This window comes from Drosophila takahashii, chromosome 2R (genome assembly GCF_030179915.1).
Source record: "Drosophila takahashii strain IR98-3 E-12201 chromosome 2R, DtakHiC1v2, whole genome shotgun sequence".
In the NCBI taxonomy this organism is placed as follows: domain Eukaryota; kingdom Metazoa; phylum Arthropoda; class Insecta; order Diptera; family Drosophilidae; genus Drosophila; species Drosophila takahashii.
Genome location: NC_091679.1, coordinates 16,885,440 through 16,910,670, shown reverse-complemented (window position 1 = coordinate 16,910,670; position 25,231 = coordinate 16,885,440). Strand labels below are relative to the sequence as shown.

The following is a 25,231-nucleotide window of genomic DNA, read 5'->3' as shown; positions in this document are numbered from 1 at the left end:
TTAATACCCCTCAAACTTCATGTTGTTCCGGTGACGATCCATTTAGAAATTAAATTACACGATCATTTCGTTGCGCGATACAGAGACTTCATAGATTTAATTTATTACACAAGTAGCAGTTATTTCTAACCTATCCCTTTACAGGTTGCTCTTTCGCATTTTACGCACAGGCTAATATTAGACCTTTATTCGATAGACTTCAAGAAATATCAAATTCATTTTAGCGGCATATGACCGGAATTGACTGACCGACTTATTTCTACAAAATAACAAGGTTTACCAGGGGGTTCGAGCTTTCGGGGGATTCGCATCGACGGTAATTATGACACAGACATACTCATATGGAACAATCAAGGGTTTACTTACAAGCGGTACTTTTTAGGAAAAATTAGAGCATATCGTTTATGTGTATGTGTGTTGGTTATACCCTTATTCGACGCGCTTCCGGCTTACATAATAAGCTCCCCACCTATTTGAGCATTTTTAAGAACTATTAGTAAATTATTACAAATAAGTGCATTTTTAATCAAAGGAAATTAAGAAAAAAATATATATAAAGAAAAAAAAAACTACAAAAGATTACCGCCAACCAGGCTGAGTGACGGGTTTTAACGCTCCCTTCTCCGCTGAATCAGCAGTCGCTTCTGCAGCCGCTTGGAAATGCCGAACAGCGGCGCTTCCGCAAGCGCTCGGAACTCCACCGTCAACTGTAGCAAAAGCTCCCTCCTGGTTGCTCATGATAAATTCGCCTGCGAACTGTCGACCAGGCTTCTTAAAACCATCCCCGAATTGCGATCCTTTCACGGTCTTAGAGCCTGCGTTGCGCCGGGTGAACGAGCTGCTCACAGAAGTTTGCCTATGGGCCGTTCTTTTACAAACCAAACAGATTTGGCCAAAAAAAAAATTTCACATTTTTGATTTGCCTGAAACTTTTTTTACACGTACTATTCGGAAAATAAGTAAACACGTGTATCAGGATTCGACCGAAAAAAAATTATTTTCCTAGTTAGAATTTTTTTAAGTGTGCCAAAAATTGTCAAATTTGAAAAAGTACCCTCTCATTGAAAATCTGTATCTCCGGTTATATGAATCCAATTGACTTCATGTCTTTTGCATTAATTCCTCTAAAGCCTCTCCTTTCAAAATAAAAGTTATTAAAAAAAAAATTTTTTTAATTTCTTAAAAATAAAAACAAAATAAGATTTAAAAAAATTTTTTAACTATTGCCCCCACAAAAAAAAAAATTTTTTTTATTTTAATACTTGCGTCATATTGTTAGTTACAATCGGTTTTTGTAAAAAGTTGGAGCCACTTTTAGTTTTTAAAATATCGAATTTGTTTTAGCAAGGCCTCGGCTTTTTTCTATGAAAAAAAAGTCGCAGCAAGTAGATCTACTCTCTCACTCTTATCGGATCCTAATGGAATTTATGTTTTCTCATTGTTTACTAGTCCTTTAACAATTGTTAATGATTAAAAGTTAAGTTTTAAGTTTTTTGACAATTTCTGAATGACAAAAAGTAAAAAGTCATTTTTTTTTTGTAAAAAGTTGGAGCCACTTTTAGTTTTTAAAATATCGAATTTGTTTTAGCAAGGCCTCGGCTTTTTTCTATGAAAAAACGTCGCAGCAAGTAGATCTACTCTCTCACTCTTATCGGATCCTAATGGAATTTATGTTTTCTCATTGTTTACTAGTCCTTTAACAATTGTTAATGATTAAAAGTTAAGTTTGAAGTTTTTTGACAATTTCTGAATGACAAAAAGTAAAAAGTCATTTTTTAATCAATTAAAAACTTACACCGTCTATTTAATAAACTTAACCGTCTATTTAATAAACAATAATTTTAAATTTATTTTATTTATTATTTTTTTATATTATGTAATTTATTAAACATTTTTAAATATTTATTTTTAAATTTAAAAAAAAAAATTAATTAAATTTTATAATTTTTTATTTTTATTAAATAATTTTTTTTAAAAACTTAAAAAAAAATATTTAAAAATGTTTAATAAATTACATAATATAAAAAAATAATAAATAAAATAAATTTAAAATTATTGTTTATTAAATAGACTGTTAAATAATTAGTTGTAAGTTTTTAATTGATTAAAAAATGACTTTTTACTTTTTGTCATTCAGAAATTGTCAAAAAACTTAAAACTTAACTTTTAATCATTAACAATTGTTAAAGGACTAGTAAACAATGAGAAAACATAAATTCCATTAGGATCCGATAAGAGTGAGAGAGTAGATCTACTTGCTGCGACGTTTTTTCATAGAAAAAAGCCGAAGCCTTGCTAAAACAAATTCGATATTTTAAACACTAAAAGTGGCTCCAACTTTTTACAAAAACCGATTGTAACTAACAATATGACGCAAGTATTAAAATAAAAAAATTTTTTTTTTTTTGTGGGGGTAATAGTTAAAAAATTTTTTTAAATCTTATTTTGTTTTTATTTTTAAGAAATTAAAAAAATTTTTTTTTTACGAAATTTTATTTTGAAAGGAGAGGTTTCAGAGGAATTAATGCAAAAGACATGAAGTCAATTGGATTCATATAACCGGAGATACAGATTTTCAATGAGAGGGTACTTTTTCAAATTTGACAATTTTTGGCACACTTAAAAAAATTCTAACTAGGAAAATAATTTTTTTTCGGTCAAATCCTGATACACGTGTTTACTTATTTTCCGAATAGTACGTGTAAAAAAAGTTTCAGGCAAATCAAAAATGTGAGCCAATAAAAGGTGTTCGGTTTGTAAAAGAACCGCCCCTATGTGGCTGACTCCGCTTCCAGGAATTTAAGTAGGAAGCGCAGAGACTGAAAATAACGGCGTTATGGCGTGATACTTTCGTCGTCACATCGTTCACACTGATACTCGCCAGATTGTCGGTCGCCGAATAAAGATAGGTGGCGGCTTCAGTTTCCTTGGGGCTAATTGTTCAGACTCTGTTTCGTGCTCCGCCAGAATGGAAAATCTATTTTCATTTAGTGTCCCGAGATTTTCAGGGCCTTTGTTGGTACGGTTTCCTTTGGACTTATTGCCGTCAGAATTTTTTGAGGGCGTTAGCTTGCGCTTGGAAATATTTATGTAGCGAACCATGCCTGTCTGCATGGCCGAACCCGCTTGCGGATTTGTCATTTCTTCAACCGTACCTTTGTATTTGCCGTTTGACCCGATTTTTGCGTTTAATTGTGTTGTTGCTTTACCCGCTGCAGAAGAAGAGAGTGGAGTCGTTATTGCAATGTTGACGACAGAGGCCGTTGTAGTTGACGTAGTAGTTGCTGTTGTTGTTGCACTAGGTGGCTGAAGCTCGGTTGGAGTTTTGCATTGCTCACTCCATGGCGTTTGAGCGTTGAGAAGCATGGCGGGAGAGCACGAACTAGCTCTCTGGTTTTCGGCGGTCAGTAAACTTGCATTTTCTTGCACTTTCGGTTCTATAGTATTATTCGTAAAAGAGAAATAAGCATGCTTACGGGCCAACGAAAGACGACGTTTGTCTTGCTCTCTCTGAATTTTTTCACGGGCTTCGTCTTGTTGTTTTTAGCGTTGAGTGCGCTGATCCACGTTCTTAATCATTTGCTTATTGTTAGTGCGTAAAGATGAATTAATTAATTAATTAATTAAAACTTTAGTTTACAATATGCGATTAGCATCGCGAAACGCAAGACCACACTGTTCTAAATTTTCGAACGTTTTCAACTGGGTGAATGATTGTTTTTCTTTTGTTTTTCCGGAGCGTTAAGAAAACACGTCTACACGCGACCGACATGAAATAATGTAATATTTCGAACCAAAACACTTATTTCGTTAATTAGGATAAATTATCTTTCTTATAAAAGAACCATGAACCTTATCGCATAAGTTTAGAAAAAGTCCCAACGAAAGACTTACCAATATCCATACCGTGACAACTCTAGGCCATTTTTACCAAATCCGATCGGAATTTAGAACAAGGCCGGCGGATTTGCATTAATTGTCAAGGCTAGAATTTACCGGGTTTTAATGTGCAACCACAAAATAATTATTAATAAGTCATATTTGCATATCGGCTGGCGAAAAACCTCCAGCTGAACCCTCCACGAGGGTGCCGGCTGGGCAATGGTCACTGCATTACCCCGAGCAGGGTAATGCATTGTCGCGTGTCCTGCCCGGGGCAATGCAGCGTCTAGCTAAGGCAACTGGTTCAACCCCTTTGAATCAGTAGCCATGGTTGGAGGTGCCTGGCGGTAGGCATAAAACGCAAGTGGGTGGTTCCCCGGAAAAACAAACCAGTACGTCGGTGGGAAGTACGACTGCTACCATCGGCGGGCACGGGGAGGAGCAATCCACTCTGCGTGTCGCCAGCGGTCGAACCCCTGGGATGGCGGGAGCAGGTCATTACAGCGGCAATGTTACTGCCATAACATCTCAGACAAAGTTAAGCCGTACGGGTGCCGTAGTTGTAGTAGACTCGGACTCGGAGAGCGTGCTACACGAAGCCAAAACAAGCCATACCCGCTTGCCGGTACCAGGTTCCAACTCCCCGCGTAGGGAAGGGCCGAAGCGTACAAGCGAGGAGATGAAGGCCAAGGCGCAGTACAAGGCAGCCCTCAAGATCAAGAGCCGGCTCCAGGACAAAGCGGACCTTTCCCAGGAGGGGAAGGAAAAGCTAGCCTGGGCAGAGCAAAGGATTGAGGAAGGAAGACTGCACTTCGCAAGCAAACCCGCGATGGCGTCGACAGGCGGATTTGCCAACAAGGTGGAGGAGATGCTTGCCAACAAAAGGCAACGCTCACACGAGAGTGCCGCCAATGACATTCCGGTGAGCAAGCGGAAACGCGGGCCCAAGGAGACAGGCCCTCCGCCACCCAAAGCAGCACAGAAGCCCAACAAGAGGGCTAAAATTAGTGATGTAGTCAACCGACACCTGATCGTGGCACTCATTGACAGGAACGACGAAAATGGGAAGATGACGGAGGCGCGCTGGAAGATCGTCCATGCGCGACCGATCGAGTCACTCTTTGCACGGATGGATGAATCACCCACAGCCCCCATGCCCACATTCGATGGTGCAGGGTGGTTGAACGGCGTGAAAATCCTGAAGATGTAGCGTTCAACTCGAACCTAATGGTTCTCAAGCTGATCTGGGGTATGCTGTCGTAGAGGTCGTGCACTTCTAGCGATGCTCTGCGCTATGCTCGTCGGACTGGCGTGGGTTCTTTCTACTTAAGACATACCCTAACATAAAAACAGGAAAATAAGTGAACTGTCTGAAACTAATAAAATGTACCTAACGGAGTTGAAATCGACATACCCACTATTGAGTTACGCTAAAAGGAACAGATCTCCAAACGATCTCGGATTTAGGGAGACTTGGACGTTGTTTCTATTCTTTACCCACCCTTCCATGGTAACCTGTACATTATTTTTGGGTTACCCCTTATCTAACATTAAATTGTAGATTAATACCCCTCAAACTTCATGTTGTTCCGGTGACGATCCATTTAGAAATTAAATTACACGATCATTTCGTTGCGCGATACAGAGACTTCATAGATTTCATTTATTACACAAGTAGCAGTTATTTCTAACCTATCCCTTTACAGGTTGCTCTTTCGCATTTTACGCACAGGCTAATATTAGACCTTTATTCGATAGACTTCAAGAAATATCAAATTCATTTTAGCGGCATATGACCGGAATTGACTGACCGACTTATTTCTACAAAATAACAAGGTTTACCAGGGGGTTCGAGCTATCGGGGGATTCGCATCGACGGTAATTATGACACAGACATACTCATATGGAACAATCAAGGGTTTACTTACAAGCGGTACTTTTTAGGAAAAATTAGAGCATATCGTTTATGTGTATGTGTGTTGGTTATACCCTTATTCGACGCGCTTCCGGCTTACATAATAAGCTCCCCACCTATTTGAGCATTTTTAAGAACTATTAGTAAATTATTACAAATAAGTGCATTTGAGCAAAATTAATCAAAGGAAATTAAGAAAAAAGTATATATAAAGAAAAAAAAAGCTACAAAAGATTACCGCCAACCAGGCTGAGTGACGGGTTTTAACGCTCCCTTCTCCGCTGAATCAGCAGTCGCTTCTGCAGCCGCTTGGAAATGCCGAACAGCGGCGCTTCCGCAAGCGCTCGGAACTCCACCGTCAACTGTAGCAAAAGCTTCCTCCTGGTTGCTCACGATAAATTCGCCTGCGAACTGTCGACCAGGCTTCTTAAAACCATCCCCGAATTGCGATCCTTTCACGGTCTTAGAGCCTGCGTTGCGCCGGGTCAACGAGCTGCTCACAGAAGTTTGCCTATGTGGCTGACTTTGCTTCCAGGAAATTAAGTAGGAAGCGCAGAGACTGAAAATAACGGCGTTATGGCGTGATACTTTCGTCGTCGCATCGTTCACACTGATATTCGCCAGATTTTCGGTCGCCGAATAAAGATAGGTGGCGGCTTCAGTTTCCTTGGGGCTAATTGTTCAGACTCTGTTTCGTGCTCCGCCAGAATGGAAAATCTATTTTCATTTAGTGTCCCGAGATTTTCAGGGCCTTTGTTGGTACGGTTTCCTTTGGGCATATTGCCGTCAGAATTTTTTGAGGGCGTTAGCTTGCGCTTGGAAATATTTATGTAGCGATCCATGCCTGTCTGCATGGCCGAACCCGCTTGCGGATTTGTCATTTCTTCAACCGTAGCTTTATTTTTGCCGTTTGACCCGATTTTTGCGTTTAATTGTGTTGTTGCTTTACCCGCTGCAGAAGAAGAGAGTGGAGTCGTTATTGCAATGTTGACGACAGAGGCCGTTGTAGTTGACGTAGTAGTTGCTGTTGTTGTTGCACTAGGTGGCTGAAGCTCGGTTGGAGTTTTGCATTGCTCACTCCATGGCGTTTGAGCGTTGAGAAGCATGGCGGGAGAGCACGAACTAGCTCTCTGGTTTTCGGCGGTCAGTAAACTTGCATTTTCTTGCACTTTCGGTTCTATAGTATTATTCGTAAAAGAGAAATAAGCATTGTTACGGGCCAACGAAAGACGACGTTTGTCTTGCTCTCTCTGAATTTTTTCACGGGCTTCGTCTTGTTGTTTTTGGCGTTGAGTGCGCTGATCCACGTTCTTAATCATTTGCTTATTGTTAGTGCGTAAAGATGAATTAATTAATTAATTAATTAAAACTTTAGTTTACAATATGCGATTAGCATCGCGAAACGCAAGACCACACTGTTCTAAATTTTCGAACGTTTTCAACTGGGTGAATGATTGTTTTTCTTTTGTTTTTCCGGAGCGTTAAGAAAACACGTCTACACGCGACCGACATGAAATAATGTAATATTCCGAACCAAAACACTTATTTCGTTAATTAGGATAAATTATCTTTCTTATAAAAGAACCATGAACCTTATCGCATAAGTTTAGAAAAAGTCCCAACGAAAGACTTACCAATATCCATACCGTGACAACTCTAGGCCATTTTAACCAAATCCGATCGGAATTTAGAACAAGGCCGGCGGATTTGCATTAATTGTCAAGGCTAGAATTTACCGGGTTTTAATGTGCAACCACAAAATAATTATTAATAAGTCATATTTGCATATTGGCTGCCGAAAAACCTCCAGCTGAACCCTCCACGAGGGTGCCGGCTGGGCAATGGTCACTGCATTACCCCGAGCAGGGTAATGCATTGTCGCGTGTCCTGCCCGGGGCAATGCAGCGTCTAGCTAAGGCAACTGGTTCAACCCCTTTGAATCAGTAGCCATGGTTGGAGGTGCCTGGCGGTAGGCATAAAACGCAAGTGGGTGGTTCAAACAAAACAAAACAAACCAGTACGTCGGTGGGAAGTACGATGGTAGCAGTCGGCGGGCACGGGGAGGAGCAATCATTACGGGAGCAGGTCATTACAGCGGCAATGTTACTGCCATAACATCTCAGACAAAGTTAAGCCGTACGGGTGCCGTAGTTGTAGTAGACTCGGACTCGGAGAGCGTGCTACACGAAGCCAAAACAAGCCATACCCGCTTGCCGGTACCAGGTTCCAACTCCCCGCGTAGGGAAGGGCCGAAGCGTACAAGCGAGGGGATGAAGGCCAAGGCGCAGCACAAGGCAGCCCTCAAGATCAAGAGCCGGCTCCAGGACAAAGCGGACCTTTCCCAGGAGGGGAAGGAAAAGCTAGCCTGGGCAGAGCAAAGGATTGAGGAAGGAAGACTGCACTTCGCAAGCAAACCCGCGATGGCGTCGACAGGCGGATTTGCCAACAAGGTGGAGGAGATGCTTGCCAACAAAAGGCAACGCTCACACGAGAGTGCCGCCAATGACATTCCGGTGAGCAAGCGGAAACGCGGCCCCAAAGAGACAGGCCCTCCGCCACCCAAAGCAGCACAGAAGCCCAACAAGAGGGCTAAAATTAGTGATGTAGTCAACCGACACCTGATCGTGGCACTCATTGACAGGAACGACGAAAATGGGAAGATTACGGAGGCGCGCTGGAAGATCGTCCATGCGCGACCGATCGAGTCACTCTTTGCACGGATGGATGAATCACCCACAGCCCCCATGCCCACATTCGATGGTGCAGGGTGGTTGAACGGCGTGAAAATCCTGAAGATGTAGCGTTCAACTCGAATCCTAATGGTTCTCAAGCTGATCTGGGGTATGCTGTCGTAGAGGTCGTGCACTTCTAGCGATGCTCTGCGCTATGCTCGTCGGACTGGCGTGGGTTCTTTCTACTTAAGACATACCCTAACATAAAAACAAGAAAATAAGTGAACTGTCTGAAACTAATAAAATGTACCTAAAGGAGTTGAAATCGACATACCCACTATTGAGTTACGCTAAAAGGAACAGATCTCCAAACGATCTCGGATTTAGGGAGACTTGGACGTTGTTTGCCCCCTATTCTTCACCCACCCTTCCATGGTAACCTGTACATTATTTTTGGGTTACCCCTTATCTAACATTAAATTGTAGATTAATACCCCTCAAACTTCATGTTGTTCCGGTGACGATCCATTTAGAAATTAAATTACACGATCATTTCGTTGCGCGATACAGAGACTTCATAGATTTAATTTATTACACAAGTAGCAGTTATTTCTAACCTATCCCTTTACAGGTTGCTCTTTCGCATTTTACGCACAGGCTAATATTAGACCTTTATTCGATAGACTTCAAGAAATATCAAATTCATTTTAGCGGCATATGACCGGAATTGACTGACCGACTTATTTCTACAAAATAACAAGGTTTAGCAGGGGGTTCGAGCTATCGGGGGATTCGCATCGACGGTAATTATGACACAGACATACTCATATGAAACAATCAAGGGTTTACTTACAAGCGGTACTTTTTAGGAAAAATTAGAGCATATCGTTTATGTGTATGTGTGTTGGTTATACCCTTATTCGACGCGCTTCCGGCTTACATAATAAGCTCCCCACCTATTTGAGCATTTTTAAGAACTATTAGTAAATTATTACAAATAAGTGCATTTGAGCAAAATTAATCAAAGGAAATTAAGAAAAAAATATATATAAAGAAAAAAAAAACTACAAAAGATTACCGCCAACCAGGCTGAGTGACGGGTTTTAACGCTCCCTTCTCCGCTGAATCAGCAGTCGCTTCTGCAGCCGCTTGGAAATGCCGAACAGCGGCGCTTCCGCAAGCGCTCGGAACTCCACCGTCAACTGTAGCAAAAGCTCCCTCCTGGTTGCTCATGATAAATTCGCCTGCGAACTGTCGACCAGGCTTCTTAAAACCATCCCCGAATTGCGATCCTTTCACGGTCTTAGAGCTTGCGTTGCGCCGGGTGAACGAGCTGCTCACAGAAGTTTGCCTATGTGGCTGACTCCGCTTCCAGGAATTTAAGTAGGAAGCGCAGAGACTGAAAATAACGGCGTTATGGCGTGATACTTTCGTCGTCGCATCGTTCACACTGATACTCGCCAGATTTTCGGTCGCCGAATAAAGATAGGTGGCGGCTTCAGTTTCCTTGGGGCTAATTGTTCAGACTCTGTTTCGTGCTACGCCAGAATGGAAAATCTATTTTCATTTAGTGTCCCGAGATTTTCAGGGCCTTTGTTGGTACGGTTTCCTTTGGGCATATTGCCGTCAGAATTTTTTGAGGGCGTTAGCTTGCGCTTGGAAATATTTATGTAGCGATCCATGCCTGTCTGCATGGCCGAACCCGCGCGGATTTGTCATTTCTTCAACCGTAGCTTTGTTTTTGCCGTTTGACCCGATTTTTGCGTTTAATTGTGTTGTTGCTTTACCCGCTGCAGAAGAAGAGAGTGGAGTCGTTATTGCAATGTTGACGACAGAGGCCGTTGTAGTTGACGTAGTAGTTGCTGTTGTTGTTGCACTAGGTGGCTGAAGCTCGGTTGGAGTTTTGCATTGCTCACTCCATGGCGTTTGAGCGTTGAGAAGCATGGCGGGAGAGCACGAACTAGCTCTCTGGTTTTCGGCGGTCAGTAAACTTGCATTTTCTTGCACTTTCGGTTCTATAGTATTATTCGTAAAAGAGAAATAAGCATTGTTACGGGCCAACGAAAGACGACGTTTGTCTTGCTCTCTCTGAATTTTTTCACGGGCTTCGTCTTGTTGTTTTTGGCGTTGAGTGCGCTGATCCACGTTCTTAATCATTTGCTTATTGTTAGTGCGTAAAGATGAATTAATTAATTAATTAATTAAAACTTTAGTTTACAATATGCGATAAGCATCGCGAAACGCAAGACCACACTGTTCTAAATTTTCGAACGTTTTCAACTGGGTGAATGATTGCTTTTCTTTTGTTTTTCCGGAGCGTTAAGAAAACACGTCTACACGCGACCGACATGAAATAATGTAATATTCCGAACCAAAACACTTATTTCGTTAATTAGGATAAATTATCTTTCTTATAAAAGAACCATGAACCTTATCGCATAAGTTTAGAAAAAGTCCCAACGAAAGACTTACCAATATCCATACCGTGACAACTCTAGGCCATTTTAACCAAATCCGATCGGAATTTAGAACAAGGCCGGCGGATTTGCATTAATTGTCAAGGCTAGAATTTACCGGGTTTTAATGTGCAACCACAAAATAATTATTAATAAGTCATATTTGCATATCGGCTGGCGAAAAACCTCCAGCTGAACCCTCCACGAGGGTGCCGGCTGGGCAATGGTCACTGCATTACCCCGAGCAGGGTAATGCATTGTCGCGTGTCCTGCCCGGGGCAATGCAGCGTCTAGCTAAGGCAACTGGTTCAACCCCTTTGAATCAGTAGCCATGGTTGGAGGTGCCTGGCGGTAGGCATAAAACGCAAGTGGGTGGTTCCCCGGAAAAACAAACCAGTACGTCGGTGGGAAGTACGACTGCTACCATCGGCGGGCACGGGGAGGAGCAATCATTACGGGAGCAGGTCATTACAGCGGCAATGTTACTGCCATAACATCTCAGACAAAGTTAAGCCGTACGGGTGCCGTAGTTGTAGTAGACTCGGACTCGGAGAGCGTGCTACACGAAGCCAAAACAAGCCATACCCGCTTGCCGGTACCAGGTTCCAACTCCCCGCGTAGGGAAGGGCCGAAGCGTACAAGCGAGGGGATGAAGGCCAAGGCGCAGCACAAGGCAGCCCTCAAGATCAAGAGCCGGCTCCAGGACAAAGCGGACCTTTCCCAGGAGGGAAAGGAAAGCTAGCCTGGGCAGAGCAAAGGATTGAGGAAGGAAGACTGCACTTCGCAAGCAAACCCGCGATGGCGTCGACAGGCGGATTTGCCAACAAGGTGGAGGAGATGCTTGCCAACAAAAGGCAACGCTCACACGAGAGTGCCGCCAATGACATTCCGGTGAGCAAGCGGAAACGCGGCCCCAAAGAGACAGGCCCTCCGCCACCCAAAGCAGCACAGAAGCCCAACAAGAGGGCTAAAATTAGTGATGTAGTCAACCGACACCTGATCGTGGCACTCATTGACAAGAACGACGAAAATGGGAAGATTACGGAGGCGCGCTGGAAGATCGTCCATGCGCGACCGATCGAGTCACTCTTTGCACGGATGGATGAATCACCCACAGCCCCCATGCCCACATTCGATGGTGCAGGGTGGTTGAACGGCGTGAAAATCCTGAAGATGTAGCGTTCAACTCGAATCCTAATGGTTCTCAAGCTGATCTGGGGTATGCTGTCGTAGAGGTCGTGCACTTCTAGCGATGCTCTGCGCTATGCTCGTCGGACTGGCGTGGGTTCTTTCTACTTAAGACATACCCTAACATAAAAACAAGAAAATAAGTGAACTGTCTGAAACTAATAAAATGTACCTAAAGGAGTTGAAATCGACATACCCACTATTGAGTTACGCTAAAAGGAACAGATCTCCAAACGATCTCGGATTTAGGGAGACTTGGACGTTGTTTGCCCCCTATTCTTCACCCACCCTTCCATGGTAACCTGTACATTATTTTTGGGTTACCCCTTATCTAACATTAAATTGTAGATTAATACCCCTCAAACTTCATGTTGTTCCGGTGACGATCCATTTAGAAATTAAATTACACGATCATTTCGTTGCGCGATACAGAGACTTCATAGATTTAATTTATTACACAAGTAGCAGTTATTTCTAACCTATCCCTTTACAGGTTGCTCTTTCGCATTTTACGCACAGGCTAATATTAGACCTTTATTCGATAGACTTCAAGAAATATCAAATTCATTTTAGCGGCATATGACCGGAATTGACTGACCGACTTATTTCTACAAAATAACAAGGTTTAGCAGGGGGTTCGAGCTATCGGAGGATTCGCATCGACGGTAATTATGACACAGACATACTCATATGAAACAATCAAGGGTTTACTTACAAGCGGTACTTTTTAGGAAAAATTAGAGCATATCGTTTATGTGTATGTGTGTTGGTTATACCCTTATTCGACGCGCTTCCGGCTTACATAATAAGCTCCCCACCTATTTGAGCATTTTTAAGAACTATTAGTAAATTATTACAAATAAGTGCATTTGAGCAAAATTAATCAAAGGAAATTAAGAAAAAATATATATAAAGACAAAAAAACCAGGGACCGTAAATAATCATTATTTGAGATTTTTATTTTAAAAGGCCTACTGAGGTTTTTACAAGTTTTAATCAACAATTTAACTGGTTTTCATGCACTTTATAGACATGAACAAATAACAGTTAATTTGCTTTCCAGATTTGTTGAAATGCATATACTTTGTGGACAAGAGTAAAAAGAACGTTATTTTTGACGTTTAAAACACAATATCACAGTAGTCTTTTTAAAATAAAAATGTCAAATAATGATTATTTACGGTCCCTGAAAAAAACTACAAAAGATTACCGCCAACCAGGCTGAGTGACGGGTTTTAACGCTCCCTTCTCCGCTGAATCAGCAGTCGCTTCTGCAGCCGCTTGGAAATGCCGAACAGCGGCGCTTCCGCAAGCGCTCGGAACTCCACCGTCAACTGTAGCAAAAGCTCCCTCCTGGTTGCTCATGATAAATTCGCCTGCGAACTGTCGACCAGGCTTCTTAAAACCATCCCCGAATTGCGATCCTTTCACGGTCTTAGAGCCTGCGTTGCGCCGGGTGAACGAGCTGCTCACAGAAGTTTGCCTATGTGGCTGACTTCGCTTCCAGGAATTTAAGTACGAAGCGCAGAGACTGAAAATAACGGCGTTATGGCGTGATACTTTCATCGTCGCATCGTTCACACTGATATTCGCCAGATTTTCGGTCGCCGCGGTGTAATTCGTGTGAGCGAGATGGCAGATGAACAGAAAAGAGAGGCTGACATATAAATTCGGGAATTCTGCCGCTGCTTACGTTAGAGAGATGCGAACGAGAAACGACGTAAAGCCAATATCTAAACCCTTATGCGTGCGTCTGTAGTCTGTACCCTACAAACGACGATCCGATCAGGAAGTGTTTGATGCAAACGGTCTGCCAACTGGAGGCGCTGTGGGAGGGCGCCAAGCTAGAGGTTGTGGACAGGGAATTAATCTCATCCATACAAGGGGATCGGGCGCAGATATGATTTTAAAAACACTCCAAAGGTAGCTGTCTATAGAAACCCCCGGAACACGAACTGGGAAAAGTTTACAAAGACAGTGACCTCGAAACTCGCGACCAGCCCAGGCATAGTAAAATCCGAGAGAGACATAGAAAGGTCCCTAGAGACCCTATCCAAGGAATTACTGAATGCGTATCACGCATCATGCCCGACCTTAAGAACAAGGAAGAAGACCAGGCCACCATGGTGAAATCGGGAACTTACACTCCAAAGACATAACCCCCGAGAATTCTTCAAAATCGCCAAAAAGGCAGACGATGAGATCATTAACGAGGAATACAAAATCCTACTGAGGGATTACAAGAAGGAAAGACGCAAGGCGCAGAGAAGCTCGTGGAGAAACTTCTGCTCCAGCATCGAGATTGTCCTGGACTCCGGAAGCTGCTTTCAAAGCAACCTACCATACAGAGTCAGCTAAAACGCGACGACGGACAATGGACTGAGGGCAGTGAAGAGGCCCTAACAGCACTTATGCAATCGCACTTCCCATGATGCACGGATGTCTTAGACGCCAGCACGCACCAATACATAGCTACTGGCGAAGAACGTCCCCCAAACGACTCCATTGCGTGCTACAAGGCACCAGGACTAGATGGAATATTTCCAGCCATGTTTCAGGCGACCAAGGAAAGGATCACCCCATGGCTATATGAAATATACTCTGCATGTCTAAGCACGGGCTATATCCCAATCCAATGGAGGACCTCTCGGATTGTCTTCCTCCCAAAAGCGGGAAAGTGCAGTCACGCGAGCCCCAAGGATTACAGCCCGATAAGCCTCACCTCTTTCATACTCAAGACACTGGAAAAGCTGCTGGATCTACACATCAGAAATTATGTAGGGAGGCTCATGTCATCCAACCAGCACGCCTAAACCAAGGGGAAATCTGTGGAAACGGCACTACACTCGCTAGTAGCAACCCTTGAGAGGGGCCTACACATGAATGAGTATGCGCTTGGAGTATTCGTTGATATATCTGGAGCATTCAACAATGTCAAGACGGATGCTATAATGGATCGCCTAGAAGCAACCAACACGCACCCCGCAGGCGGGTACATTCAGAGTGGGGCACCGCTTCCATGGTAAAAAGGGCACACAGAGGCACCACACAAGGTGGGGTCTTCTCGCCTCTCCTATGGAATTTGGTGGTCGACGATGTAATCAAAAGATTCGAGAGGAGAGCCCCAAAAATAACAGCCTATGCGGACGACATAAGCATAATTATTACGGGAGTTTGTCCATCGACCCTCAGCTCTATAATGAAATCAACACTCAGGGAGATATGTGAGTGGGCGGAAAAGGTGAGACTCAATCCGACTCTGCTGCATGGAGTTTTAGTGTGGTGGCAAGCCACTAAACAGACGACGTATGGAGGGAATTCAGCGGCAGGCATTGGTCTGCATAACGGGGGCGCTGAAGTCAACCCCAACTAAAGCTCTAGAAACGATCCTCGGAGTCGACCCCATAGACATCCACGCACAACTGACTGCAGGAAAGGCAGCACAACGTCTAGTTACATCAGGTAACATGACGGCGCAAAGCTTCGGGCATAGTTCAATCGGCCGAAGCATGATCAATAAAGCGGAACATATGATCCCCAGAACGTGCCCGGAGGTTAAAACAACCTCGTTCATGGGCCCAGATGACTGGAAAACGGGTCGGGACCAGACTCAACACCTCAATATATACACGGACGGCTCCAAGATGGAAGGAGGAGTAGGAGCGGGCTTATACTGTACGGACCCTGAAATAAGGCTGTCCTTTAAGCTGACTGCAGTATATTCCAGGCGGAAGTCTTCGCCATAAGGAAACCTGCTGAAGTGGCTCAAAATTTAAATCGACCACACGATGTGGTCAACTTGTTCGTGGACAGCCAAGCGGCGATAAGATCCATGCAGTCGTCAACAGTCAGTTCCAAAAATGTGATGGCAAGCAACACAACACAACCTTAGCACGACAAAGTCAGTGGGGATCTATTGTGTTCCCAGTCACCAGGGCATCGATAGCAACGAGACAGCTGACGTTCTTGCTAAGGAGGGCGTAGAGCTGGCGAGCGACAGAACGGAGAACGTGCCTGTTTCCCTCCGAACGCTCCAAAGCGCCCTGGAGAAACAGGCGGACACGCGAGCAAAAAGCAGGTGGAGGAATACCAAGACCTGCCGAATCTCAAGAACTATGTGCAAAGAGCGCAACGACAAACGCAGCCAGTAAGTACTGCAACTAAGGGCCATATTGGCCTATGCGTGTCCCCGTGAGGGCCGTACGGGTTAACCTAACCTAACCTATTTGCAAATAATTTCGATTCCGATGATGCAATTAGGAACATAAAACATCCAGGAATACCATAAAAATATTATTGACTTATAAAGCTATCGCGAAGTATATTTAAAGAATTAATTTGTATACTGCGCAAAATTAAATCCGCCTGTCATATGCTTGGCGGAAAGTTTCCGTGTGCATTTTTCGGAAGTTAACAGAGTAACAACAGAGGGGTATTCGATTCCGAGCAGTTATTTCGGCAGTGAGTCTTGGAAAAGGTCTGGGGAATTTGAATCCGTGTGAAACTTTCGGAAGTGAAAACTAGAACAGGGCCTTATATAACTATGTGCCGACTGACTCTTTACTTTTTATACCCTTGTAGAGGGTATTATAATTTCAGTCAGATGTTTGCAACGCAGTGAAGGAGACGTTTCCGACCACATAAAGTATATATATTCTTGATCAGCACCAATAGCCGAGTCTATCTAGCCATGTCCGTCTGTCCGTCTGTCCGTTTCTATGCGAACTAGTCTCTCAGTTTTAAAGCCATCGCGATGAAACTTTCCCGAAAGTCTTCTTTCTATTGCAGGTAGTACATATGTCGGAGCGAGCCGGATCGGACCACTATATCTTAAGGCTCCCATAGGAATATTCAAACAAATATAAGAAAATTCATTGTAACTTTGTGGGAAGTAGGCGTTTTGATTCTTGACTACTTATGTATAAACAAAATTAAAATAAAAACGCTGAATCTGGAATCCCTGGAACTGCACCGAGTGAGCATTACTTTATCTACAAGGGTATATAAGCTTCGGCTGGCCGAAGGTAGCTTCCTTTCTTGTTTTGAATTAACGTAAATACAATTTAGATGTGCTTTTTGGCCCACGCTACACGACGTACTAGACGAAGCCCAGTGGACATATTCATGACCAGAGAAAAACTTAGTAATTGCCAGCATCCCTAAAATTTATTGATTGACAGCTTTGGCGCGATCATAAAAATATTTAATATTATGCTGTTATCAGGATACATATAGAAACTGGATTGATAAATTCAGGGCTGTAAACCACTCCGGAGCTGAACCACTCCGAACCGGAGTGGTTCACTTTTTTAAAAAAACGAACCGAACCGTAAACCGGAGCGCCGAATTTTTGTATAATTGAACCGGAACCGAGCCGGAACTTTTATTTTGGTTCACGAAAAATTTATTTTGTGTGTTCGTGTTTTTTATTCAACATTGTGGGGGGTTTTCTGCTCATATTAACATAGAGTTTATTTACTAAGGGAAATAAAAATTCTCAAAGGTTTTGTCTATGCAATGACTGCATCTAACTCAAACAATCTAATAATATATAACTATCATCTTCCAAAACTTTTCGCAGTATGACCACATTAAAATTACATGATTAAATCGAAGAGTATATGGGCACTTCCAAAAAAAAGTCCACCAAGCCAAAAACCTTGAAACTTGAATAAAACATATTTCCACATGATTTTGGCCCGATATTAGTTTCTAATTAGTTGAATACTGAGCCTAACTACAAATTTGGAGTATAGTTTGATTATTTTTATGACAAACCCCACCAATATACGCAAAAATCAGTTTTTGGCTATTTTTTTGTTATTTTTTGGACCTGTTTTCTGTTGTTAATTTATCCATTAGGAATGCTAATATGTGACATTTTTCTGTACTGAATGCTTCATTCACATACTAAACTATTAAGTTAAAAGCAAAACATCCAGCAATTGAGAGATAGAGGTAAAGAAATCCGCTTTACAAAACAGTCGGAAAAAATGTCCCGAGCGACATGTCCCGAGCGAATGTGGTTAAAACTGCTTAAAAAAAAAACGGCAAAGAATTTTTGAGTAAAACCAAAAGCATTATACAGCGACATGTTTGAACAACATTCTAAAAAAATCGCATTCAAATATTCCATCAGAATTCGCTAATTTCTGGTGTTGTATGAACTTCCCCGAAATCCACTTCTATTTTTGTCCCGAGCGAATACGGCAGTTTTTTACCGATATCTTAAAAACTAAAAGTGGTACAAAATTAAGATTTTTACCAAAAATAGAGCTTGGGAAGACTGAAAAGAAAAGCCCATAATTAAAATTAAAATCCATTGTTTTACAATTTTTTTTCAACTTTAAAGGTGTGCAAATGTCCCGAGCGACATTTTGGAAGTGCCCATATACTCTTTGCCTTAACTGGTAAACACTTTATAAATCACTTGTGTGGACGAAAGAAGATCACTTGTGTAGATATTAAGTGTCTTTATTTTATTTGTCTTTCTATTTGATGTTCTCTCGTTCACGTTTCGCTTTTGACTGACTCCGCTGCGTGATCGCAGCTTTCCAACAACCCTGTCCCTTGTTCTCTCTCATCTCCTTTTCCAGAGAGTGAGATAGCTATATATGTTTTGACAGATTGGTTAACATGTATAAGAGAGAGACAACTATCTTATACATTCTAACGGAACTTAAAAGTAAACAACAACAATATAAACAAAATGTGTATCCTAATCAGTGTTGGGAAAGGTACTGTGTTTTTTTACCTAGGTAAGGTAAAAGGTATTGTCAAAAATAAATACCTAGGTAAGGTAAAGGTACTTAAATTTCCCAGTACCTAGGTAAAGGTAAAAGGTATTTATAAGGTATTTTTTGTTTTTTATAATTTTTTTGTTTTGTTCAATGTAATCATTTAAACTTAAAATAAGACTAGTTTTCAGTTTTTAGTCGTCTTAATCAAACAATATCTTTTCATTTCATTTAAATTTAAATGTTTTAATTTTGTGCATATATTTTTAAACCACGCGGCATGAATAATTTTATGCACGTATCACTTCATTAATGTATTTATGAAACCCTCATGTACATATTTGGCGCGCAAAAATTCCGTATGTAGAAACATTGACTATATATTGTGCATATGCATGTATATGCCGTTTGTGTACGTACATACGGCATTTTTGCGCGCCAAATACACTTTGGTTTCATAAATAAATTGATGTAGTGATGGGAACATACATACGTGCACAAAATTATATAAAAAAAAACTGCGATTAGTTTTAACTTCACAAAACAAACAATAGAACGGCTGAATTATTAATGCTGCGTTCCGACTATTACAATTCTGAAACGAAACGATACAATGAAACGATACTACAGTGTCGCAGTCAGATTTGGCTATTTTAAATCAGAGCAATGTTTAATACCTATGTAAGTACCTTAATAATTCCAAAGGTATATAAAAATAAATACCTAGGTAAGGTAAAAGGTACTCAATTATTTGTATACCTAGGTAAGGTAAAAGGTACCACTAAATTGTACCTAGGTACGTACCTAGGTAAAAGTATCTAGGTATGTCCCAACACTGATCCTAATGCGCAATTTCAATAATGCGGAATATTCCTAATGCGTAATTATAATGTAGCCTGCTATAACTCGGCCATTCTGACACTGGAGATCTCCTGATCTCTCTTTTGCAATTTACCTAGTTCAATTATATTACAAGGTAATCTTATCTCTATACTTATATCTATTATTTTACATATTTGTACTTAATTAATTTACAATTGACATTATTTGTCTATCCGAATTTCTTATCAATTTCTTTTCATCCAAGGTCTAATATTTTGTGAACTCCAAACGCCCTGATAATTTCGTGTTAGCTGAAAACCTTCAACATTTTTCAGTAGATATCTATCATTTTTCAAAATTTTATCAATTTTATATGGTCCCTTTTTTTTTGGTATTAACTTTCTGGAAACTCCTACCGTACTGTCAAAATTTTTCACCATCACATAATCACCTAACTTATACTCAGTCGCTTGTTTTCTTTTCTGATTGTAATACTTTTCATTACTTTCTTGAATTTCCTTTTGACTTTTTTCTCATAGTTGCCTAATATCTTCTAAATTTCTTTCCCTAACTGTATCTATATTTACTAAATTTTCAACTCATCTCTAGTCTCATTTCTTTGTATTAATCCAAATAGCATTTCACTCGGGCATTGCCAGTGTTGGGACTTACCTAGATACTTTTACCTAGGTACGTACCTAGGTACAATTTAGTGGTACCTTTTACCTTACCTAGGTATAAAAATAATTGGGTACCTTTTACCTTACCTAGCTACAAATTTTTATATACCTTTTGAATTATTAAGGTACTTACATAGGTATTAAACATTGCTCTGATTTAAACTAGCCACATCTGACTGCGACACTGAAATAAGCTAAATCCACCACATCTACACGTCATTGTATCATTTCGTTTCGAAATTGTAATAGTCGGAACAAAACAATATGACTTTGCGCGACAGACATGGCCGAAAAAGAAAATTTAAACGAGAAAGTGTTGCCAACAATATTAAATGGCAAATTTTTTAACCCGGACGGCAAGTGCGTGTTGTGTGTTAATAAAACAATAAAATTCGATGATAAATCGACAGGAAATCTGCACACACAGCCTATGCCTATTTTTATGTGTGAGATATGTACATATTTGAGAATGAAAACTAATCGCGGTTTTATTTTATATAATTTTGTGCACGAATGTATGTGATGGGAAATCACTACATCAATTTATTTATGAAACCAAAGTGTATTTGGCGCGCAAAAATGCCGTATGTACGTAAACAAACGGCATATACATATGCACAATATACATATAGTCAATGTTTTTACATACGGAATTTTTGCGCGCCAAATATGTACATGAGGGTTTCATAAATATATTAATGAAGTGATACGTGCATACAATTATTCATGCCGCGTGTTTTTAAAATATATACACAAAATTATTTAAGCTTATATTTATAAATAATTGGATTTAATTTCAACAACTTTAGAGGGTTCATCCAAGCAGTTACACGGACTACGAGGCCATGAAAGCTAAGAAAGCTAAGACAAATAAGGAACTTTGTAAGGAAAATTAAAAATCGTTTTTTCGGTTCCTTGACCTCAGCTTTTATAAAAAATAAAAAAACAATATATTTACCTTTTACCTTTACCTAGGTACTGGGAAATTGAAGTACCTTTACCTTACCTAGGTATTTATTTTTGCCCAATACCTTTTACCTTACCTAGGTCCAAAAACACAGTACCTTTCCCAACACTGGGCATGGCTTTATACTTCGATGTTGTGTATTATTAAGTACAAATTCCACCTTTTCTACAACTACATCCCAATGTAATCCATTTTCAACTTCTGTAAGTTTCGCTATCATTGGACCTCAAACTCTATTTATTCTTTCCACCTGGCCATTCGCCTGCGGCGAGCCCGTGGCAATTTTTATATGTTTAACACCTACCTCATTCATAAATTCTTCAAACTGTATTGATGTGAAACAACTTCCACGATCTGATATTATACATCTCGAAATACTGTATGAACGAAAATAGTCTCTTAACGCATCTATTGCTTCTTTTGAATTAGTGGTTTTCGTTGTATATAACCTAACATATTTCGTAAACCCGTCTACTACAGCTAATATATGTTTTTTCGATCTTCCCGCTGCTACTGGCCCGTAATGGTCTATATGAATTATATCAAACGGTTTATTCCCTCTAGGTATACTATGTAAAAGTCCATTCTGTTTCCAATTTTTTGGTGCAAAAGCGATGCACTTTAAACAACTTTTAATATGTTTCATAATTTTTTCCTTAGCATTTAAACCAATACATTTTTAACCAATACATTTTTCCAATTGCATTTAGCATCTTATCTCTTCCTATATGACCCAATTCATCATGATATTTATACAAAATGTGTTCTTCCATCTCCTCAGGTACATAGAAAAGCAACCTTCCATCATTTGTTTTCCTATAAACCACACCATTTCTCATTTCAAACAATTTATCCTCACCCTTTTCTAAGAATATTCTAATATCTTTAATTTTCTGGTCTTTTCCTTGACATATAACTAAATTATCCTCCAATGTGTTTGCTTCCGTTATCAAAATATTCGTACATACATCGACTTAACGCATCCACATGTTGCATTTTCCTTCCAGCCCTGTGCACTAATTCAAAATCGTAATCTTGCAGTTCTAATGCCCATCTCGCAATTCTTGGGTTAATCTCTACCTTATTTAATGTCAGTGTTAACGAATTACAATCAGTTATAATTCTAAAGTGTTTCCCATGTACGTAAATCCTAAATCTTCGCAATGCATATATTATAGCTAATGTTTCGAATTCAAAACTATGATATTTTGCTTCAGTTTCTGTGGTTCTTTTCGAAAAATAAAATACTGGATGCCATCTTTGATCATCTTTCTTTTGCAATAATACTGCTCCAAATCCCAATGCGCTTGCATCACAATGCAGTTCAATTTCATCCTTATAATTATAAATTGACAAAACCGGTGCTTCCAGTAACTTTTCTTTTAACATTTCAAAACATTCTAATTCTTTTTCTTCAAAACTAAATTTTCTTTCTTTTCTTAATAAATTACATAAAGGTTTCGCTAACGTTGAAAAATCTTTTATAAATCTACGAAAATAAGAACACAGTCCAAAGAAACTTTGAACAGCCAGTGTTTTCCCCGGCACTGGAAAATTTCTTACCGCTTCTAACCCCTTATCGTCCGCTCTAACACCGTCTTTCGAAATTAAAAACCCTAAATATTTAACGCTTAATCTTAATCTTAGTTCTAATTTATTTTCTTTAATCCTTGCCAGTACTGTTTTTATAGTCTTAAAATGTTCCTCTAAACATTTACTTGCAATCATAATATCATCCATATAAATGATTACTGTGTTATCACGAATCATATCTGCAAAAACATAATTTACAAATCTTTGGAATACATGTGGAGCATTCTTTAGGCCCATAGGCATTCTTAAAAACTCAAATTGACCTAACGGGGTTACGAATGATGTATATTTAATCGACTCTTTTTCAACAAAAACATGAAAATATCCGTTTTTTAAATCCAGTTTCGAAAACACCGTTTTCCCAACAAGTTTATCTAATAGATCATCAATTAAGGGCAATGGATAATTGTCCTTAATTGTCATTTTGTTCAACTTTCGGTATTCAATACATAACCGTAATTCTCCTGACTTTTTTTTCACTAATACTATTGGAGACGCGAATTCCGAACAACTATGTCTAATTATTCCTTTTCTTAAATATTCATCTAAAATATCTTGCAACTTTTCCTTCTCTGTGTACGATAATCTTCTTGGCGAAGAGCTAAATGGTTTGCCTTTTTCTAATTTAATATTCATTTCCCATTTTATGTCAGGCTCATCCGGCTTATTTGCATTAACATAATTGTCTTCCAGTAATTCAACGAACCGTTTTTTTATATTGTACCCTACTTCGTCACATATATTGTATTCCGATTCACCATTTTCTACACAATTTATCTCTAACATTTCTCTTTCAAAGTTTTCTTTTAATGTTGATCTCCTTATTTCCTTTCTAACTATTTCATTTATGTCTTCCTTTCCAACTGTTGTCTTACATTCTTCATTTCTAACTGTTTCTTTTCTTTCTTCATTTTTAACTGTTTCCTTTCTTTCTTCATTTCTAACTGTTTCCTTTTTATCTTCATTTCTAACTGTTTCCTTTCTTTCTTCATTTCTAACTGTTTCCTTTCTTTCTTCATTTCTAACTGTTTCTTCTTTCTTATCTAATTCATTTATAACTTCTTGTTTATTTCTAACATATTCATTCATGTTTTCTACTTTTTCCACTGTTACCATTTTCAATGCGTTTAGATTAATATTTAAATTACATGCATCCATAAAGTCTCGTCCTAACACAACATCAAAGCCCATAGACTCATTATCCACCACATTTAAAAAAAAATAAACATTTATTGAGTTCTTTTTAATATAAACTAAAGTTTTTCCAAAAAAATTTAGTACACTCTTGTTTAAACCATAATATACCGTGTTTACCGGCTCTAACTTTACTTCATTGGGGATTTCTCTAAATTTTATGAACGAAATTGGGCTTCCTGAGTCTATGAGGCTTTCTGTAATAATTGATTTTAAATTTTGAGTTTGAAAAAATATTCTAAATAATCTTACATATTGGTTATCGTCTCCACTTTTCTTCATTTTGCATTCAGCTACCATGTGGCCCATTTTTCCGCATGCGTAGCATGATCCTGGTACACGCTTCGGCTTCCAGCAATCCTTGGCCCAATGACCCTTGGAGTTACAGTTGTGGCACCGTGAATCCTTGGGTACCACAAACGACGACCTCTCTTTTTCCAATTTAACGCTGCTCATCACTCTCTTTTTGGGCAGTGAGATCTGAGCAAACGCTCGCAGCATCTGAGTTGGACATTGAAAACATTGCACACGCGCCTGTATGCGCATGCTTTCCATCGGTATTCCTTCAATCAATCCATCAAGCAGCTCCTCCATGTCTATATTGATTTCCCTGGCAAGCATCAGTTTGTCATCGTAATAGACAGTGAAACGCTCTTCCGGTTTCCACACACGACTTTCGAAAACTCGGCGCTGTTCTGCTTTTGACATTTTTCCACCAAACGCCAGTGCCAAATCTTCCAACAAAACTCCAACTGGCATACTAATACGGTTGGGATCTGCATGCAGCCACTGCAATGCGTCACCCTTCAATTTAGCGATGCACAACAGATGCTGCTGCATATCGCTGAGCTGGTACAAATTCGATACGTTTTCCAGTTGCTTGATCCAGTTATGTACTACCTGCTTGGCCCGAGAATTCGAATACAATTTCCTTCGCAAACGCCAGTGCTGACGAATACCAATTATTTTTATTAACACCAACAGGCTTCTTCTTGTCAATTTGTTCGGTGCACTTTTTGTCTCCGGCGCCACCATTCCTGTTGTCGTTGTTTTTGACGGTAAAACCTCTGCCGCTGCCATCACCGTCGCCGCCCTTGCCATCTCTGTCGCCGCCCTTGCCATCTC

General features: G+C 40.2%; 3 protein-coding genes across 3 annotated transcripts; 2 read left to right on the top strand and 1 right to left on the bottom strand.

Annotated features, from left to right (window-relative positions):
- Positions 1-4,363: 4,363 nt before the first annotated feature.
- On the top strand, positions 4,364-5,092 carry LOC138912184 (uncharacterized). Its single transcript, XM_070212047.1, has one exon. The coding sequence runs from the start codon at positions 4,364-4,366 to the stop codon at positions 5,090-5,092; it is 729 nt and encodes a 242-aa protein (XP_070068148.1).
- A 1,809-nt stretch (positions 5,093-6,901) lies between these two features.
- LOC138912183 (uncharacterized) lies at positions 6,902-8,598 on the top strand. The gene is made up of 2 exons (XM_070212046.1): positions 6,902-6,940; positions 7,921-8,598. The coding sequence occupies exons 1-2, from the start codon at positions 6,902-6,904 to the stop codon at positions 8,596-8,598; spliced, it is 717 nt and encodes a 238-aa protein (XP_070068147.1).
- Positions 8,599-24,247: 15,649 nt separating this feature from the next.
- On the bottom strand, positions 24,248-24,905 carry LOC138912815 (uncharacterized). The gene is made up of 2 exons (XM_070214183.1): positions 24,359-24,905; positions 24,248-24,303 (listed from the first exon to the last, which is right to left on the bottom strand). Exons 1-2 carry the CDS (start codon positions 24,863-24,865, stop codon positions 24,292-24,294), a joined length of 519 nt encoding a protein of 172 aa, XP_070070284.1. The 5' UTR covers positions 24,866-24,905; the 3' UTR covers positions 24,248-24,291.
- Positions 24,906-25,231: the final 326 nt, after the last annotated feature.

Excerpts from the sequence above, each read along its gene's own strand:
- LOC138912184 (XM_070212047.1), top strand. The coding sequence starts at position 4,364 with ATGGCGGGAGCAGGTCATTACAGCGGCAATGTTACTGCCATAACATCT.
- LOC138912183 (XM_070212046.1), top strand. The coding sequence starts at position 6,902 with ATGGCGGGAGAGCACGAACTAGCTCTCTGGTTTTCGGCG. Across the intron at positions 6,941-7,920 it reads TAGCTCTCTGGTTTTCGGCG|ACAAAGTTAAGCCGTACGGG; the intron begins GTCAGTAAACTT and ends ATAACATCTCAG.
- LOC138912815 (XM_070214183.1), bottom strand. The coding sequence starts at position 24,865 with ATGCCAGTTGGAGTTTTGTTGGAAGATTTGGCACTGGCGTTTGGTGGA.